This window comes from Podarcis bocagei, assembly GCF_964188305.1.
Source record: "Podarcis bocagei genome assembly, chromosome: 11".
Lineage (NCBI taxonomy): Eukaryota > Metazoa > Chordata > Lepidosauria > Squamata > Lacertidae > Podarcis > Podarcis bocagei.
The window spans coordinates 53,618,267-53,639,844 of record NC_138136.1 but is presented as its reverse complement, the minus strand read 5'-3'; the positions used below and the strand labels follow the sequence as shown (position 1 = coordinate 53,639,844).

Below are 21,578 nucleotides of genomic sequence, written 5' to 3'. Positions count from 1 at the left end.
AGGAATTGAACTTTCTGCATGCAAAGCATGTGTTCTTTTCCTAAGATTGAGGCCTCCTCCAGTAGCACCTGAAGGGAGACGTACAGTGGTACCTCGAGTTACAGACGCTTCAGGTTACAGACGCTTCAGGTTACAGACTCTGCTAACCCAGAAATAATACCTCGGGGTAAGAACTTGGCTTCAGGATGAGAACAGAAATTGCACGACGGAAGCAGGAGGCCCCATTAGCTAAAGTGGTGCTTCAGGTTAAGTACAGTTTCAGGTTAAGAATGGACCTCCAGAACGAATTAAGTTCTTAACCCGAGGTACCACTATACATGTTTCTTCTACAGGGATTGGCACAAGCTTCAGATGTGAGGACCGTGTGGAGGGTTGTATGAGCTTCCTCTTCTGCAGATCGCTCCAGAAGGACACAAAGAGCACACACGAGAAGTGGCCACCTACAATGGAGCACAGGCCCATCTAGTTTTATAGCACCCTGTTTTCCAATAATAGCTTATCAGATGCTTTTGAGAAGACCATAAGCAGGGTAGAAGGGCAACAGCCGTCTCCTGTTCCTTGCCTCATTACACAGAGGTATGCAGGCTCTGAATATGGAAGCTGATTGCTATCCATATACCTGTATTCAAATATTGTAGTTCAGTAAAATAAAAAAGACACTTGTGTTAAGGTTTGCCAGAATGCCCCATTTCCTGACTTATATTTATTTAAGTATTGCATTCCTCCAAGAGGCAAGGTGGCATACATAATTATCCCTTTTGAGCTACGTTATGCTGAGGGATTGTGACTGGCCCGAGGTCACCCAGTGAGCTCCATGACTGAGTGGAGATTGGAATCCTTTTCTCCTGGGTCCTTTCCCAACACTTTACACCACATTGGCCCTCCACTCCAATCTTCAATATAAAGGACCTCTTGGTGAAATAGCTTTTGTGTTTGTTTTATTATATATCCTATGGTTTCAAAAACACACTTTTGATTGACAAAGCGTTGTTTTCCAAGACAAATAATACATGTGCCGATATCAAGTCTTGTATGGCATCAAAACAAACATGGAAAATCTTACATTACAAATTCAGCTCACATCCACAGCGTATACTTCAATCTTAAGCATTAAGACAATTCTCCATAGTGGCTGATGTGACAGAAGGGAGATTACTGTACTGTTTTTAATAAATGATATAAATTGAGACCCTACAGAGTCAAACCCATCTTTCTTTGTTACCCCTCTTGTCACCCTATTATTATGAATTAAGCGCTCCTTAAATGCTACCTTCCACACATATTGGATCCAGGTTTCTGTGGTACTTTTTCTAGTTGGAAACAATGGTTTGCCTCATTGCTGTCATTAGAAAGAAGTTCAACTCTTTATGCTTGACCATTGGATTGATAGATATCTTTCATCAACATCAAGGCTATCATGGGTTCGGGTACAAGATGTTGCCTTGTAATGGTGAATGGTAGCAGGGGGAAATGGGTCTAGAAATCTTTAAGCAATGTACACTCCCACCACATGTGGAGAAGCATTCCATTAAGCTTATGTCCTCTCCAGCATGAAGACGAGAAAGTGCAATTAACTCTTGAAAGGTACAGGGGTGTCCAGTGCCATTTTATAATGACCATTAAAGAGACTTCATGCAATTTAGCCAAGATGGTAACTCTGGAAGTGTATACTCTATACCAGCAATGTCCAACCGGTTGACTGCAATCGACAGGTCGACCGTTGGGGTGCTCCAGGTTGATCGTGTGAGTAAAAAAAGGGATTGCCTGCTTTCTCATGAATAATAATAAGAAGAAGAAGAGTTTGGATTTGATATCCCGCCTTTCACTCCTTTTTAAGGAGTCTCAAAGCGGCTAACATTCTCCTTTCCCTTCTTCTTCCCCCACAACAAACACTCTGTGAGGTGAGTGAGGCTGAGAGATTTCAAAGAAGTGTGACTGGCCCAAGGTCACCCAGCAGCTGCATGTGGAGGAGTGGAGACGCGAACCCGGTTCCCCAGATTACGAGACTACCGCTCTTAACCACTACACCACACTGAGCGATCGTGATGTTCCCCGCACCCTGTGCTATGCATTGTGAAAGTTTGTAATCACTGAGCCTGCTTCAGAGTGGAGGAAGGATGGAGGGCATTGGAGTGTCGGGAGATTGATTTTCTGCAATCCTCCTGAAAAAAGCTCAACAACTATGGGCAATGACATTGGGTAGATCATTGCCAGTTTTATTATACTGGGAGTAGATCACAGTCTCTATAGAGTTGGGCGTGCTTGAGTCTATACTGACCAAAGTTAGCTTCCTGGTGTATATTGTACTCTAGGAAGCTTGGTTTGGTCAGAATCAAAGTATATACTTCCAGAGCTAACACTAAATGCATTACTTTGGGTAAATGAGCCACCATAGACGCTAGTGGGCTGTGAAAAATTTGTGTCTCAGGCTTTTTAGACTTGTCTACCCATGTGCTATCTGAAACCAAAGGGCACACTGGTTATCAAATTTGATTTTTTTCCTCCCAGCTTTCCTACCCCACTTCTACAATAATTACTTGGTAGTCTTATTTTCATTGCATTTTAAAAATGATCCCTAATATGGAATTCACCTTTTTCACAGCTGCCTTGCATCTTGATGGATATTGTTCATAAACTAATTCTGAGCCATAGTTTCATTCAAAAAATATGGTACAAAGTAAATAGGTTAACCTAATTTAGACTTGAAGAGCAATTAAGTGAAACCAAACCAGCAGGAAACAAGAGGGAAAGACACCTCTGCATTTTAGATCTTCTTTTCAACTGGTGTTTTGTTTCTGTTTCCACAGGTCCGTTGAGGTTTCTATCCCAGACAGACTCCGTCACAGCATTTACAGGAGACACTGTTTTGTTAAAATGCGAAGTCGTAGGGGAACCGATGCCAACCATCCACTGGCAAAGGAACCAAGAAGATCTGGTTTTGAATCCTGGTGATACCCGTGTGGCAGTTCTGCCTTCTGGATCTTTACAAATTAGCAGAATTCAAGCAGGGGATGGTGGGATCTATAGATGCCTTGCAAAAAACCCTGCCAGTTCAAGAACTGGAAATGAGGCAGAAGTCAGAGTTTTGTCAGGTAAGAAGCTTTAAAAATATATGTAAAATCACTCATTAAAGTTATGGCATTGAAGTCTGATTATATCTGGTTTGCAATGCAAATTTACCCACCAATATGTGAATACCTTTAGAAGTGAACCCGTGAAAATTGACCTTTTTTGCAATTTAAATTGTAAGTATTACGAGCTTATGTGCCTGTTTTCTGCCACTGTGGTCTCTTCACAAGGGCAGAGCATGCAACATGTAAATGTGACCTTTACAAAAGCAAATCCCATGAATACCTTCCCAGAGCACTGGGGGGAGGGGAAATGTCTTGCTTCAAGAAGAACCAACCAACCAATATATGGTGTTCTCAACTGCAGCCTTTGAATCTATTTCCCAGCTTCTCATGGGACCCTGGAACTATTCCATTTTCGTCTTCATTTCTGAACCACTATGTGGTCAAGGTGGGGTAGCAGGCTTTGTGCTGACCTACTACAAATAAATATAATTTTGAAGTCCTGGTGTAAAAACAATCAAAAACAAAAACTGCAGATCCATTTGATGCAGATAAGAAAATATTGTTACTCAGTATACGATATATTATTGGGGAGAGTCAATGTGGTCCAAAAGAGGGAGTGTTGCAGTATGATATTGGATTTAATCCCCACTTCTGCCTGAATTTTGGGTAACCTTGGCACTGCCATTCACTTTGCTTCAGTACCTTCTGCTTAAAGGGGCATTAATGGTCTGGTTGCTTGTAGAATAGCTTTGAGAGGTGCCTGGGGCAAACTTACCTTGTGAAGCAAATATGCCACAGAAATAGTTGGCAGGGGTTCTTCTCTCCAAATCTGGCATAGCAACACTGGTACATGTTTTGTGCTTCCTGAGCCTATAAATGAAACAGAAGCACAGCTACCCTTGGAAATTCACACTTCTCAGAGCTCTTTGGTGCAGTTCTCCATCCAAAATGTGTGCACCAAAGTGCATGCATTTGTGAAGACAATGTACAAAACTACATCCTATTATGGGGAATTTGCCTGCAAAAAGTTTAATATTGGGCAAAGGTGTGTCTAAAACTGCAGACATTCAGAGAAATGTACACAAAATGCAAAAGTTTTGAATAGTCTTTTTTAAAAAGAAAAGTAAACTTCGTGAGTTGATACAGAATTGGAATTCAAATCTACTTGGTACTGAGTTGAAGACTGGGAAAAATAGGAATCTGAAAGAAACTGAAAGTGACAGATTCATCCATCCCTGTCCTTGCTAAATAAACTCTGAAATATAGGATGCTTTTATCTGAGAGAAGTAAAGTTTGACAGTTTCAGACTTCTGCTTTGTTTTCTGACGGGTTTCCCCAAAGAGCAATGGTTTTCAATGCACTAGCTAACTTCATTTGAAATGCCCCTCACTTCTTCAGGGCTGAGAAATGTCATTTGGACCAGGCAATCTGAATTGACACTTCCAAGACTTGAGGAGAAATATCAGTGGTGGGCCAACATGCTTTCAGCACTAGAGGAATATTTTCAGGCATAGGAAGAAAACAGAAACTAAGAGAGGCCTAGGGACTTGATATGGCCAACTGGCCAAATCCCAACCTCACCCATCACCCAAATGTGACATATAGGTGTGACTATCCTCTTGTCAATCACTGATGTCATAATGACACCCAGAAAATGACACCTGTCAAAATTCAAAGAAGCTTGCCAATCAACTGATTGGTGCTGGGAGGATGCCTTCAAAGAGGCTCCATCTAAACTGCTGGTCAGCTGATTGACAGTTACAGGGAACCCCTTTAAAGTCCCCACAGATGGGCGTCGTGGGCCAAATGGGAAGGTTTGAAGGACCTAATTTGCTCCATGGGCTGGAGGTTCAGCCGGCCGCTGATGCATTATTTTCAATTACCTCAATTTTTAAAAGCTTTTCATACAGGTGTTTTTTTAAAGAAAGCAAACAAATAACTGAGGACCGTGCAGCTCTTTTGTGTAACGATTTCCCCCCATTTATTACTAACGATATTGCATCATCATTAGCGGAAGATGACAATGAGCCTTTTCCACTTTTTGTTTTCCTCGAGTCTTTTCTCTTTTGTCTCTTCACTCCTAATGGAAAGAATTACAATTCAGAGACAATTCCAAGGCAATCAATGGAGCAAAAATGAAGAAAACCTTGTTAGTCTATTTCTTGTTTAACATTCTGGAGTCAATTGGCTTTTTAGATGATTCACTTCTATGCATAAAGGTGTTAATGGGGATGGGGGAGGGAGAGGGGATGAGATGGATACAAAGCAGCATTAAGAACAATAAAATAAAATTGCCATTCCATCTACAAAAAACACCCCCAACAAAACAAAATAAAACCAGAACAAGACAACAACAGGCTTTGCATATAAAGAGCTTGATGGTTGTTAAGCAACAGCTACATTAGATGAGCAGAAATTAAAACTTCACAGCTCCTTAAACACCACATAAAGCACCCCGGGTCCCAGTCAGCACTGGAAGACTTCATTCCCATTCAGGAGAACTGCTTTAGCTTTTAAGCACAAAGGCATCATCATTAGGCTGAATAAATTCTCTGAGACATGTCTCAGTTATAGCGACCCTGCATACCGAAAGTCTATTTTTTTAATACCTTACAGAAAGACATTACACACACCCCACAGGCCTCTTGGTGCGTGTGTTTATAATCACCCTATAAATCTTGCTCTGTGTTTGTGTGTGTCATGGGAGGTTCAAGAAAGTGGTTAAGCTCACCAACACAAAACAGAGCATTAACGCAGAGTTGTTTTACTTGGCACACACAAAACACACACTCTATATTTACACACTACATACAGGGTACACAAAGGCTTTTCTCCTGTCTGGTTCCAGAGAGGTTTCTGTACTTCAAAGTCCTTGCTGAACAAAGTCCACATCCAAGTTCTAAGTCAATTTGCAGAGAGTCCTGCCACGACTCTGAGTCCTGAAGTCTGACAATTCCCCAAGTCTTCTTCTCAGATGAGCTCTTCTCAAAATGTTCCAATAACTCTGCAGCTCCACAAGGACCCACTTCTTCCTGAAAATGGCCAATGACTCCTGTCCCATGATGTAATCTGAGCCCTTTAAACAGAAAGATATTTACCTAATCTGCCCAGTAATACTTATGAGGAAGTCACCAGATTGAGCCAGGTACATCTCAGGAGTTAGCTAGCTCTTTCCTCACTAACTAATTGACTTAGAACTTGACTCCCACTAACACACATACTGCAACAAGCATTTTTCTACTGTCTACTAACAGCACATTTTTAGGCTTTCTGCTCTATGGGCAGCATAGCCAATCCATCAAGAAAATCTCCATTACAATGAACATTGATATTAATAGTATTTTGTATGGGGGTTCTTAGGCAGTTACCATGGCCCTTTAGCACTTCTTGGCTGCCATGTTTTTCAAGCCAGACCATGGAGACTGCCAGTCTCTTTACTGAGCCAATAGCAAGCAGTGTCAGCTGGTGTGACACGAAGTCTGTCCTATTTTGCTTCTGATACCTAATCACAACTGGTTGCATACCTTCTTACATTGCAAAGAAGACAAAGGCTGGGACGGGACCCCTGGATATGTTTGCCATTCACTCAATAGATGCATTAATCCCATGGTAGGTGATTTTGAATGTTCTAATAGCAAACTATATCTGAAAGTCATCTTGAAATGTATGGAATTGGTTCAGTTGATTAATAAATTGCTTTAATGGGATTTTATGAAACTGAGATGCTTATTTGGGCAACTTTTTAATTAGACCGAACTAACTTCCCTTTATAAAACAATATTTGGATGAGCCAGCTCAGCCCAGCAGTTCCATCGACCAAAGCATTGCTTAGATCCCCTAATTATTATTATTATTATAATCACTTCCAGCGGTTTGAGACCCGCGGGCGCTGCCTGGCTATATATATGTGTGTGTATATATATATATATATATATATATATATGCTTTCGTAGATTTTCACGGGTACAGGAATGTAGGTTTTGGTGTCTTCGGGTGTCTTCCCGTGTAAGAGTTGGGGTGTCTAGGCGACGTTTCGACGAGGTCTCACTCGTCATCTTCAGGCTGGTGCTTTCGGCTTCTTGTTACTGGAACAGAGCAGGATCTCAGTGTTTGAGTTCCTATAAATACTGTTGAGGGGGTGTGGTGCAGAGAAGAAGTTCCCAGGTTATTGTGCCTTTTCTTCTTTTGTTCCTTAATTACTTGGGGGATATCTTGAGTGATATCTTGAGTGATATTCTGAGTACCACTTAGGTGGGTCATTAAGTGTGGATTAGTTGCTATAGCTTTCGTGTCTTGACCTTTTGAGCTTGTGAAGAGATTTTTCTGAGAAGATGGCTGTACTGCACTGAGTTGTGCTCTGGCTTGGCTTCGTGTATAGGGGCGAGCTGTGGTTTTGTGCCCTGTGCCAGCCAGATCTGTGTAGGGATTGCAGGGGGGTGCAGCATCCGGAGGTGCCACTATGGTTTGGCTACCGGATGGAGTCTGTAATTTATCTGTGGAGAGGGTCTGGGTTTGGGTCTGGTGTGGTTGATAGGTGATGGCGTTCTGTGTGCCTCTGGTCCTGGTGTCGGTGTAGGACACACTATCTACCTGGTGTAGGACACACTATCTACCAGAAAAAAACACACACCAACCGCTACTTACATGCACAATCACACCACCACCCTGCACAAATAAACTCCGTAGCCAAGACTCTCATCTCCAGAACCAAACGCCTGGCTGACAAAGACCACTTGACAACTGAGTTACAGAATCTCTCAAATGTGTTAATCGCCAATGGATACCAGCAAAACAGGGTTACGAAGCTAATCCAAAAAGAAACACCCCCCAAAAACCAAGACACAGAAGAAAACAATGGCATGGCCCTCCTTCCTTATATCAAGGGCACTACAGACAAAATCAGCAAAATCCTCCATAAACACAATATCAAAACAGCCTTTTGCACCAACCAAAAAATAGCCAATATCCTCAGAAACCCCAAAGATAAAATCCAGTTGGAAAACCAAGGGGTCTATGAAATACCCTGCAAAGTCTGCCCAGCCACGTACATTGGACAAACAAACAGACGAATAAATGCACGTATCGCAGAACACAAGAATGCCGTCAAAAAAGAAGAAAAAACCTCCTCTCTTTTCCAACACATGAAAGAAACAGGACACGAAATTAATTTTGCAGATTCCAAATTGCTCTTTAACATGGAACATCACCACAAGAGAATAATCATGGAAGCCATCGAGATAGAGAAACACCCTCACAACATGAACAAGCGTGACGACACGTCCCGCCTGCCAGACATCTGGAAATTAGCCCTCCCCACAAAAACCGACACCAGGACCAGAGGCACACAGAACGCCATCACCTATCAACCACACCAGACCCAAACCCAGACCCTCTCCACAGATAAATTACAGACTCCATCCGGTAGCCAAACCATAGTGGCACCTCCGGATGCTGCACCCCCCTGCAATCCCTACACAGATCTGGCTGGCACAGGGCACAAAACCACAGCTCGCCCCTATACACGAAGCCAAGCCAGAGCACAACTCAGTGCAGTACAGCCATCTTCTCAGAAAAATCTCTTCACAAGCTCAAAAGGTCAAGACACGAAAGCTATAGCAACTAATCCACACTTAATGACCCACCTAAGTGGTACTCAGAATATCACTCAAGATATCACTCAAGATATCCCCCAAGTAATTAAGGAACAAAAGAAGAAAAGGCACAATAACCTGGGAACTTCTTCTCTGCACCACACCCCCTCAACAGTATTTATAGGAACTCAAACACTGAGATCCTGCTCTGTTCCAGTAACAAGAAGCCGAAAGCACCAGCCTGAAGATGACGAGTGAGACCTCGTCGAAACGTCGCCTAGACACCCCAACTCTTACACGGGAAGACACCCGAAGACACCAAAACCTACATATATATATATATATATATATTGTGGTACCTCGGGTTACATACGCTTCAGGTTACATACGCTTCAGGTTACAGACTCCACTAACCCAGAAATAGTGCTTCAGGTTAAGAACTTTGCTTCAGGATGAGAACAGAAATCGGGCTCCGGCGGCGCAGCAGCAGTGGGAGGCCCCATTAGCTAAAGTGGTGCTTCAGGTTAAGAACAGCTTCAGGTTAAGAACGGACCTCCAGAACGAATTAAGTACTTAACCTAAGGTACCACTGTGTGTGTGTTTGTGTGTGTGTGTATATATATATATATATATATATATATATATATATATATATATATGCAGGTTTTGGTGTCTTCGGGTGTCTTCCCGTGTAAGAGTTGGGGTGTCTAGGCGACGTTTCGACGAGGTCTCACTCGTCATCTTCAGGCTGGTGCTTTCGGCTTCTTGTTACTGGAACAGAGCAGGATCTCAGTGTTTGAGTTCCTATAAATACTGTTGAGGGGGTGTGGTGTATATCCTCCCACGTTCTGGGATATACACCACACCCCCTCAACAGTATTTATAGGAACTCAAACACTGAGATCCTGCTCTGTTCCAGTAACAAGAAGCCGAAAGCACCAGCCTGAAGATGACGAGTGAGACCTCGTCGAAACGTCGCCTAGACACCCCAACTCTTACACGGGAAGACACCCGAAGACACCAAAACCTGCATTCCTGTACCCGTGAAAATCTACGAAAGCAAATATATATATATATATATATATATATAATCAACCCCACAATATTTGGATATTGTGACCAGTGGAGGCCTTTCACTAGAGCTCCTAGGTTTCCTCCCAATGAGAATGTTAGGCAGGTTTGTAAAATCCCCTCCAATACCAAACCCACACTCCTGTCCTACAGAACGAATTAAGTACTTAACCCGAGGTACCACTATATTGTCCTTTGTTCTTTTTCTCTTTGCTGTCTGATGCTAGAGAGAGAGGGAGCCATGTTGCAGTGCTTCGTGTGTGTTTATATGTAAATAAAGTAGATTAGCCAAAATGCTGAGTTGTTGAGGTCTGTTACGCAACTGCGAAGACTCTGCAGATCCCTAAGTGTGTCGATGTCTGTCAGCATTGGTTGCTGTGATATTTGGGCTGAAGAAAGCTAATGAAGCTCCTGAACGATCAACCAGGAGGGAGGGAACATGCCAGTTGGGCATGTGTCTCTACCAGGGTCCTACTTGAGTGTAGGACCAGCTCCTGTCTTCTTAGCTATCTGTCTGTCTATCTGAAGCATAAACATCCTGAAGTTTTCTGTGGGACTGAGCTGACACTTCTCTGAAAAGAATTCTCTGGTGGTGGTTGCTGCCGCTGCTGCTGCTTTTTCGTCATCAAGCTCCTCCTGAACAGTAGGAAAAAATCAGCCTTTCCCTGGAGAATATGAAATAAAATACCCTGCCCCAGTTTCTCCATCTGTGAATAGAAAAGATCCAGTTTGATATTGCTTAATATTTGAGCAAGCCCCACACTTGGATGGCTTTAAGTGATGCTCATACAAATCCAGGGAGGATAGGGTTATCAGTGGCTACTAGCTATGATAACTATGTTCTACCTCCACTGTCAGAGGCTTCATACTTCTGAATACCAGTTGAAGGTGAGCAGAGCACTGCTACGTTCCTTTCCAGCTTGCAGACTTCCCACAGGCATCTGGTCAGCCACTGTGAAAACAGGATGCTGGAGCAAGTGAGCTATTGGCCTGATCACACAGTCTCTTCTTATGTTCTTAAGCAATGAGCTTGGGTACATAGTGCTTCCAACCCTCCTTTCTTAAGGCTGCATTCAACTCAGTCATACCCAATGGAATCTAGGGAGTCAAGTTAGTCACACCCATCCATCTCAGAAGGTCCACTCTGAATATGACTTATTTGGGATCAACCCATAGCTCATGTGAACTAGCCATTTCACTTGATGAATCTCCCTGAGAAACAACTCCCAAGTTCGCCATAACTTTAGGTCCCCCTCCCCTTTTTTGCTGTCAGTTCTAAATAGGATTCCACAACCATCCCTAGAACTTTGTTCCCATACAAGCATTATTCCCTCTGAATGACAAGATAGGTGAACGAAAAGAAACACAGACATGACCACACATCCTTTGGCAGTGAGTCGCTTTGGGATGAAATTGCTCCATGAACTCACAAGAATAATAGAGTTATAAGAGCCAGAATGAATAGCTGTCGGGAAAGAGCGGACTTTCACTCTGTCTACACAGAGCATGTTGGCCTGTGGCCAGGTGAGGGTTTTGTCCACTGCCGATTAAAGAAATTTGCACCTGTGTGATCAATCTGAGATTGATAGGATTGCTGTTCTTTGCTTAAGATATGCGAAGCACCGGCCTGAGTCACAGCAAGAGGCTTAAGGGTGTCATGTAATTTGGAGCTGAATCTATTTGAAGAAGGAGATGATATTCAGAGGTTCCACAGCAGACTGAACTCTGTGTGCTTTGATGCGATGGTTGGCGGAGGTATCGCCCAAAAGGTTACCTGACAAATGTAGGACTTTATTGTTTGGTTTGATTCACTTTGCAATGCGCAGGCTTGGAAAGCAATCAAAAAGAACAAGGAGCCTGTTGCTGGGTGTTTTTCTGGCTATTTCAAAAAAAGTCAGCCCTCTTCACATCTGAAACCCACATACTTCCTAACTGCCCCACTCTCGCTTCTGGTTTATCTTTGCTTCTCAGGATTTCATCTTTTGTCCAGGACTCCTTGCCTTGCCTGTGTGTGTGTGTCTGTGTGTTTAATGAGGCCCTTCCTATTGTTTTCGATTCCCCTCAACACTTTCTGTCGGCCTCCTGTTTTCTCTTCCCCTGCCTTAGATCTGAACACCTCTGCCAGAGACATGGCTTAGCTGAGGTCTTACAGAGTGCACAGCTCAGGAGTTAAACAGCTGCCATGAATCTCCACCAGCATCCCCAGGTGTGGGGGGAGAGACTCTGCCTGAAACCCCGGGGAGCTGCTGCCAGTCAGTGTAGACCAGTGTCCCTCAAATTTGGGTTTCCAGCTATTGTTGGACTACAACATCCCTAGCTAGCAGGACCAGTGTTCAGGAATGATGGGAGTTTAGTGCAGCAACAGCTGGAGACCCAAGTTTGAGACCACTAGTGTAGACAGTGCTGAGCTAGGTGAAGCAATGATCAGATTCAGTATAAGGCAGCTTCTTGGGTACCCCTCTCAGGGTCTATCTCCACCACCTGAGGCACTGCAGGGATGCTGCCCAGCCTTGGAAGCAAACACCTATTGTCTCTTGGTGGATTCTTGATGCACCATGAGACAGGAGTGTGCCCAGCTGAATCATTCTTGAGGATGTGGTTCTGTGGTTCACATAAGTTCAAATAAGTCCATGGGTGTGATGACTCAGAGCCAAGTTCATAGCTATCACCTTGGGTTAAGTATCAACAAAACTGGTTGACTTTTTTCAGGTAGTTTCTATGGTTTTAAGCCTTGGGTATCATTCATGGCTAGGGCCATGATACTGCTTACCCAGCACCTTGCCTGTGACATCAGGACAGCTCAACCAATCACTACTGTTTCCATAAAATCCCAAATCACTGTCAATGGTATCTTCTAGAGCAGGTGTGGGGAACTTTTGGTCTTCCAGATGTTACTGAACTACAGCTGCCATCAACCATGTCAGTTGGCCATGCTGGCTGGGCCTGATGGGAGCTGTATTTAGCAACATTTGGAGGACGACTTCTTAGATCAGATAATTTTTACGCTGCTGTTCACTGAGCTCACATACAATTTGATAACAAAACATATAAATTGTTTTGTGGCTGTGAACTTTCCCTCTGCCAGTTGTTTCACAAATGGATGCAGGACAGAGTGAGGACAAACTGAAACAAATGATTAGGTTACTAGAGAGAGGACCTTTTCAGTATTGGTACCCCAGAGTGGTCTTCCTAGTGCCCACTTGATGACCTTTTTAAGTGCCAGGTGCATCCATTTTCAGTCTCTCTCTCCCCTGCTTTTTATACATATATTTTATGGATGTCATTTTCTGTTGCTAGTCCAATTCTGGGTGAGATTATAGTTTCCTTTCCTTTCCTTTCCTTTTTTTTAGTATTTCCTTGTGAGCCTCCCAGAGGGCACTTGTCGTTGGGTGGCGTATAAACATTGGAAATAAATAAATAGACAAATGAATGAATGAATAAAATAAAATAAATTAAAACACTATGTGTTTACAAACTGAAAGACATTACATAAAATGGGAGGGTGGTGAGAAAGGAAGGGGGGAATTGATTACCAATAGTAGTTCTAAAGTCAGCTGGGATGGAAACCGTTCAAAGACAGAAGGAACTCAGTGGAGTTCGTCTTTCAGCAGTGCTGTTCGGATGACCCTCTCCTTTCCGTCGCTTCTGTAGCTTCAGCCTGCTGACAAACGACAGCTGAAGTAGAGACATCTTACTGGGCCTGGGCTTTCAGTGGAGTTGATGGAATGAGTCCTGCTTATTCGCTGCAAGTCCACTCTGCAGTGTATGGGGGAGAAAAACAAACACACACACACACCAAACATGGGATAATGTGAAGATCTTGCTATGCATTCTTTGCCTGTGTAAGAGACTTAAAATATTTAAAACCACCAAATGCACTTGAGTGATAAGCAGCAACGGCTTCTCTTTTCCTTCCTTCCTAGGCTTGTTACATTTTCAATTCATGTATTATGAATACTAATGACCCGGCCTTCACCGTGTGGTCCAAGGGCAAGGAACATATGGAATAAATCCAGCAAATGAAAACAACATACAACATATGTTATGTGCAAGTTCTGCCTTCCAGCAGATTGAGGTGTTCTCAGATTCATAGAGATAGAGGAAGCTGTTCAGAGTAAGATTGTTCAATCTTACTCAGTATTGTCTACACTGATTGGCAGCTACTGTTCAGAGATTCAGCAGGGCACATTCCCAGTCCTATGTGGAGATGCCAATAATTGAACTTGTGTGCAAAGCAGGTAAAGGTAAAGGTAAAGGGACCCCTGACCATTAGGTCCAGTTGCAGACAACTCTGGGGTTGCGGCGCTCATCTTGCTTTATTGGCCAAGGGAGCTGGTGTACAGCTTCCGGGTCATGTGGCCAGCAAGACTAAGCTTTTGAACTGCTAGGTTGGCAGGAGCAGGGACAGAGCAACGGGAGCTCACCCCGTCACAGGGATTCAAACCGCCAACCTTCAGATCGGCAAGTCCTAGTCTCTGTGGTTTAACCCACAGTGCCACCCGCATCCCGTGTGCAAAGCAGAGACTCCACTATTTAATAATAATAATAATAATAATACCACCTCATTTTGAGAAGAAATACCACGGCAGTTCACAAACACGCAAAAGCCAACAGCAGAATAGCAAGCAAAACTGAATTATAAAAATATAACTACCCATAATTAAAGCACGTAGAAGAACAATTTCATTAAAACATCCATAATTAAAATGTATAATAAACAAGCTCATTAAAATAGCATAACAGTTAAAAATGATGATTTCTGCCCCCCACCCTTTCCCCTCCCACGTGCTCTGCCTCTTTTATAAGTTGCAAGCCTATGGAAAGAACTTGTCAGCATGACAGGTCCAGAAACAAAGGAGCCTCGTGGTTTACAGGCAAAGGTGAACACCTTTTCAAAGCTATTCACAATATAGTATATATGAAATAAAATGCAAGGTAAAACAGTTTAGTGATACAAGATGTGGCCAAGTTGTACTTCAAGAAAAGCCTGAATAGATGTGGATGTATTGACCACATGGGCAAAAATGGTTCACCGGGTGTCATTCTAATGTCAGGCAACTGGCAGCTGTTTGCACCCACATGGCAAGCTTGGCCTATGGAGGTGGTGGAGATAAGATTCTGGTCCATGGGCATTATCCAGCTCCCTCCCCATGTTCTTGAGACACCAAAGCATAATGCTGTGTGTAGGTGTTTACCAAGTGTCCAAAGGGAAGGAATTCTGTTAGGCAAGTGCTAGTGAGGTCCCGAGAGGCTAGCACTACATTCACACTTGATGAATGGCAGGAAATTATGTCAGAACTTAAAGTGAGGGAACATGTGATGCTCCACAGGTGAGGAACACTTGAAAAAATATGAAATCAGTCGGCATACTCGACCTGGCTCTTTTGATGAAAATTATGATGCTCAAAGACATCCATCTTCAACAACTATCTGGCCTTAGCAATTTTTCTGTCCACTCGCATTGTTGTCTGCTTTCTTTATTCTTTTTTATTTCTCTTCTCTTTAGTGGTCCAAATTCACCTAAGCTTTCCCATCTCAAATTTCCTTTTGACCTGTTATCCCCGGGAGAGGACCATTACCTCTATGGGAAGAGAGGTTGAAGCCTTTCAAACCATATTTCCTTTATAGGGGAGTTTTTAAAGTTTAATGTTTTATTATGTTTTTGTATATGCTTAGAAGCCACCCATAGTGGCTGGAGCAACCCAGTCAGATGGGCAGGATACAATTAATATTATTAATTTTCTGGCCAACCTTCCAAGGCTCTCTAGAGAGTGATGTGAGTGGTCAGAGGCAAAGTGGGCAGGGCACAAAACGCACATGCTTTGAGCAATGGGCTAGTTTGTACACAAACTCACACACTTTTCTCTAGCTTCCATCCAGAGTTCAAGGGCACTTATGAGTCATGCAAAAACAACTGGGAGAAAATGTAGGGCTGAGGCAATATCTCCCCCAATAGCCCACACTCTGGGAGACTAGCAGAAAGTGCTGTGTAAGCCATTTGTGCCAGAAAGTTAGTCACAAGAAGATGAGCTAACTGGTGTCTTCTATGCCGGGAAGTCTGACACGCACCTGAGCTAACTGTGTCTGTTTTTAAATTTACACGTTTGCAGTTTGGGCAAAAAATCTGCACATGGTCGTAGTTTGGGGCAGACAGGACAGGAGGTGGGGGAAGCTAAAAAGTTCTGTTTCTCTTGCCTACATGAGTATGGTTGCGCTTTCTTTGCCTGCTTGAGTAAGCCTGTAAGAAGTTGTTTGTCGCATACTGAGTTGTACTGAGTTGAATAGGATTCAGAATGCAGCAGTCTGATTGGTCCTAGAAAAATAGGATCCAGAATGCAGCAGTCTGATTGGTCTGCAGGAGCCACCCAATCCAACTCCAGGTGGAAGTGAATCCGCAACCTGATTGGCCTACAGGAGAATCCCTGAATTAGCCAGTCATGTGGGGCCCATTGTGTAAATAATGTATATAAAGCAGACATTTCGGGGGAACTTTCATTCCTCACTACTATAAGCTGAAAAAAGAGCATGAAATCCACACTCAACTCAGTATATTTCGCATAGTATAAAAGGAAGCTACAGAGAACGAGGAGGGGCTCAGCGTTCGGGAGATATCCCATTGCAGCCCCAGCACAGGTGAATAAATTCTGACCGTCCTCGGAGAACCCGGTGTCTGTCTTTATTGATTGGAAAAACCTGCAACAGGGCCAGTGAGGGGAGTGGGTTGGGGCAATAGGCTGTGACTTGCAGAAAGTTCTGGTGGCCACATAGAGAGGCCTGAAGAGGCAGGTTTCCAGGTTTGAGGTTTCCCATGCCTGCTTCATGGCTTCTCACTGACACCTGGTTGGACACCATGGGATCAGGTAGATCAGTGCTCAGATCCAGTATGGTGAAATGTGTTTATATTGAAAGAGGTGTTGCCACATACTAACCTGTCTTGGAGCCAGGAAGGCCAGCCTGCATGCCACAGAGAGCGGAGCGTATCCTTTTCTTCACAAACAAGGGAAAAAATAATAACAAGCAGTTAATAATAATAAAAAGGAGCCTGACTTTGCTCCAGTGAACATTAACTTCAGAGTTCATGGAGTATGAATTCAACATGCTTGATTGGATTAATGCAAAAGATAAATAAATAAAAATGTTAATCTAATATTTTTGTCTTGCCTCTGGTTAAATCAGCCATAAATTTGATAATGCATTTTTGAAAACACTCTCTGAGTGAGATCACAGTATGAATTTGATTATCCTTTTACCTGCTTATTGCTTTATCCTGTTCCTTATCACATCATTTAGTTGGCTTTGTGGAGCCCGGCTTGAATTTCCATCATGAGAGCAGGGTAGGGAGGGAGTCAGACCTCCAGACAGGTTGCTCGCACTGTGGTTATACACCTTAATGCATTATATAAATTGAGAGATGAGTATCACTTTAATGACGGATTTCTCTATCGTGGTTTACAGTAGGTTTCCGTCCCTAGTTGAATTAGCAACACAGCCCCCAAGGCCCAATGGCCAGGCATTCAATTTGACATTTCCATTCTGACAAGACAGAAAAGAAAAGCCCTGTTTTGCCTTTTGGTTTTTAAAGATGCACACAAATCTTCATCTCTCCCCCCCCCCCAATTTTCTATCTTTTCTTTTACAAATTAACAAATATAAATCATCCTGGTAGGCTTTTTGTCGATAGATCAGGGTGAAGATACTTTAAAGAAATAAAGAGCTTGTCGTATTCTCCAGCCAACCCAAGAGAAGCAGGAGGGAACTCACTCATCTCTAACTGTGTTGTGCCTTTTAAAATAACATCACTGGTCTTGCCTCAGCCTGCCTGCCTCCACCCCTCCTGCCTTGCTAGTGCTTTTCGTCTGTTGTAGATTTCGAAATGCATACCATCCAACATTTCTCCAGTGAAAATAGGGATGTCCAGTGCTATTATTCTAGAAAAAGAGGTGCCAGAACTCACCATGAATGCCTCCCTTGTTCTCTTAGAGAGCCAGTGTGGTGTAGTGGTTAAGAGTGATAGACTCGTAATCTGGGGAACCGGGTTCGCATCTCCGCTCCTCCACATGCAGCTGCTGGGTGACCTTGGGCCAGTCACACTTCTTTGAAGTCTCTCAGCCCCACTAACCTCACAGGGTGTTTGTTGTGGGGGAGGAAGGGAAAGGAGAATGTTAGCCACTTTGAGACTCCTTCGGGTAGTGATAAAGCGGGATATCAAATTGAAATTGAATTTGAAATACTTTATTGTCACTTGTACAACTTGTATACAGTGAGATTACACGAGCACCCCCCCCCACTCAGCTCTCTTAGTCTTAATTCCCCTCGTTTAATGACACACACACACACCAAACCCGAAAGTCAGTTGCCCTGCTGTTATCTTTTCATTCAGCAGCCTAACAGCCCACGGATAGAAGCTGTTCTTTACCCTGTTGGTGCGATTAATCATGCTTCTATATCTTCTGCATGAGGGCAGGAGATCAAGAAAGTGCCGGCCAGGGTGTGAATCATCCCTGAGAATTTTCCTCTTTCCTGAGGCAACGTTCTTCTGCTATTTCATCCAGTGGATTTATGGGACAGCCTATAATATCTTGTGCTGTATTCACCACCCTCTACAGGCACTTCCTATCAGATGATGTCAAACCAGCATACCAAACCGTGATGCAGTATGCAAGGACACTTTCTATTGTTGACCGGTAGAAGGAGATGTTGATTGACATTGTTCTTCCGCAAGACTCTGAGGACATGGAGTCTCTGTTGGGCTTTCTTAACCACCTGGGTTGTATTTATTTTCCAAGTAAGGTCTTCACTGAGATAAACTCCTAGGAATTTAAAGGAAGAGACTCTTTCCACATAGCCCTCCCTGATGTACAGCGGAGCTAGTTCTCTCTTCCTCCGAAAGTCCAACACCATCTCCTTTGTCTTGCTGATATTAAGGTGCAAGTTGTTCCCTAGGCACCATGTAGATATTTTTTGAACCTCCCCTCTATACGCTGATTCGTCTCCACCTGTTATTAAGCAATGTTATTAAATCCAAACTCTTCTTCTTCTTCTTATGGCAATGGTGCCCACCTGAGAGGTACTAGTACTGAGTTCTGTCGAATTTCGACTGGGGAAAAAAGCCCTGGGATGTCCTATTCCATACCATCCAACATTTCTCCGATGAAGATAGAGACATCCTATGGAAAAGCAGGACATTTTGGGATCAAATCAGAAACCGGGATGGCTTCTGTAAATCTAGGACTGTCCCTGGAAAATAGAAACACTTCGAGGCTCTGGAATTGATGGCAGGGACTTTTCTGTTTTATTGGTCTAGGAGCAAAGAATCAGGATGATTGCGCGACAGAGTTGAATCCTTTCCCAAAGGCCCTTTTATCCTTGCTAGCGTCCTGCCTCCATAATTAATTAACATAATTAATATGTCATGATCCTACCCATCCCCTCTTCTTCTGTACGGAAGTGGTGATCAGGTGGAGTCACCCTGTTCACCCTGTGGCTTCTCAAACAAGCAGCAGCTATCTGCAAATCGGGAGGGTGGCACTGGGTTTCACAGGCACTGAGGAGCAAGTTACTAAGTTCCAATTTTAACCAGTTGCACATAGTGATCTGCACTAGAGAGCTTTGGGCTTTATACAGGAGTATTCAGGAGATGGTAGGTTTTCCGTTTTAATCACATTTAGGAATGGGGAGTATGAGGCATTCTGTCTCATCAGTGTCATATTAATGGAACCTCGCTAGGTTGCTGGGATAAAGTGCTGCTTTGCAAAACAATGGAATCAAATTTGCACCAGCCTAATGCATTGTATTTGTTGATTATGTTTCAGTGGAAATTGCAATTGTGGCATGGTAGTTTGCCTTCAGCTAAACAAAACTGCCTGGTGCACTCCAACAGGAAGTAATTCGGGGTGACAAAGAAGGTTGTGCAATTCTCTAGCAAAATAAATTGTTGTTCTGAATGACTCCTTCAACTTTCATGGTTCTGTGCAGTGTGACTCAAAGCAAGCAGTGACAAATCAGTCTCCCTTGTGAAGCATCATCCATTTATCTGGAGTAGTTACAGCCAAATTCCATAAAATATCCCAGCCCTCTCACACAATAGTAGACAATTCCTCCTTTCAATGAACACAAAAAGGGCTCCTGTTATTACACTTCAATTTGATTGCACATTAAAAAAACCTTCCAAATCTTTCTAGTGTTGTATTATACTGATGTAAAGCCTATCCTTGATTTAATTAAAGAATTGTGGGTTGATGCTTTACTTCTCTGTCCCCTTTCTCAGTGTTTCATTTTGTTTTTTGCATAGCAAGTACATTCATTTAGGCAATCGGCAATGTAGGGAACAGGAAAGTTTTAATGATAATGACAGAGCACATTATGTTAATCAGGAGGGGGGATCTGATATACATCTGGGGTCGAGATGCTTCTGTTTTGAACTACTTCACAGAAAATATGGTAGTGGCTGCTGGGTCTAGAATGATTGCTTGCCTACTTTTGAAAATTCGAAGAAAATGGGGGGTGGAACCGCAGAGTTACTGTATTTTTTGCCCTATAGGGCGCACTAGCCCATAGAACGCACCTCATTTTTTGCGGGGGGAATGAATAAAAAAAAAATTCCCCCCCCCCGCCGTGGCGCTGGGGCGGGGGAAGCCCGAGCTTCCCCCAACCCCAGCCCCCAAAACAGGCTGCTATCCGCAAGCCTTGTGAGCCCGGGGGGAGTTCCCCCGGGCGCGCAAGGCTTGCGGACACCTGCACGAAGCATGGGGCGTCCTCCGGAGGGCACCCCGTGCTCCGGGCTGCAGGCTGCCGCCCGCAAGCCTTGCGAGCCCGCGGGAACTCCCCCCCCAGGCGTGAAAGGCTTGTGGACCGCTGCGTGAAGCACGGGGCGTCCTCCGGAGGGTGCCCCATGCTTCGGGCTGCAGGCTGCTGCCTGCAAGCCTTGCGAGCCCGCGGGAACTCCCGCCGGGCGTGCAAGGCTTGCGGATAGCTTTCTGAAGCCTGGAGAGCGAGAGGGGTTGGTGCGCACCGACGCCTCTCGCTCTCCAGGCTTCAGCGAAAGCCTGCATTCGCCCCATAGGACGCACACACATTTCCCCTTCATTTTTGGAGGGAGAAAAGTGCGTCCTATAGGGCAAAAAATACAGTAGGTTACTGCTAAATCATGTGTGTGTGTGTGTGTGTGTGTTCAATGGGGAGATAACAAAATAAAGTTTGGTTCTCATAACAAATCTGTTCAGATGTTAACTAAAATAAGTAGGGTGGAGGAGCTTCTTAAGTGCCTCACTTTGGATCTGAAATGACTTCTAATTCCCAGTCTGTACCAGATCCAGTGTTCTCCTTTCCAGTATATATGGTGGTTTTTCAGGGATTCCCCTCTTCTCTGCAAGGTGTGAAGACACTTAACATTACATTTCTTAATCTGTGCTCTGGCTTCGCCAGTAAGGCACACTGCTACAGATCTCTATTATGAGCAAGAGCCATCCCTGAACTATACTTTCTAAACTCTGGTCTGTGTTCAGTATCCGGGCTGTCAACCAAGTGAAAAATATTGAGTTGCATAGCCATGGAAGCTTTTTGGGAAATTCCTCCCCCCCCCCCTTAAAATATGCATTTCACCAAACCTCATTTATTTATTTGTTTTTTAGGAACTGGAACTACTGTGAGGCAACTAGCACTCATGGTTAAAAAGGAAATATCAGACTTAATATTTTATTTTTCATTCCCTATTGGAGGAAAACACCAGAACCAAAACGCAGCTTTGCAAAATGCATGAGTGTGGCATTAACTCTCAACCTCGCCAATTAAAATTTACCCTTCATTAATCATCAAAAGCTTTAGTTGCTGGATTTGCCCATTA

The 21,578-nt window shown here is 43.6% G+C and overlaps 1 protein-coding gene across 4 annotated transcripts in view; it reads left to right on the top strand.

The window, feature by feature from the left end:
* Positions 1-21,578, top strand: part of DCC (DCC netrin 1 receptor) — a gene marked incomplete at its 5' end in the record, with an annotated part of 959,801 nt that overhangs the window by 456,853 nt on the left and 481,370 nt on the right. For all 4 annotated transcript variants that reach the window (XM_081212644.1, XM_081212643.1, XM_081212642.1 and 1 more), the window contains one exon: positions 2,808-3,092. In XM_081212644.1, the coding sequence (XP_081068770.1) occupies positions 2,808-3,092 (285 nt within the window). The remainder of the gene's footprint in view (positions 1-2,807; positions 3,093-21,578) is intronic.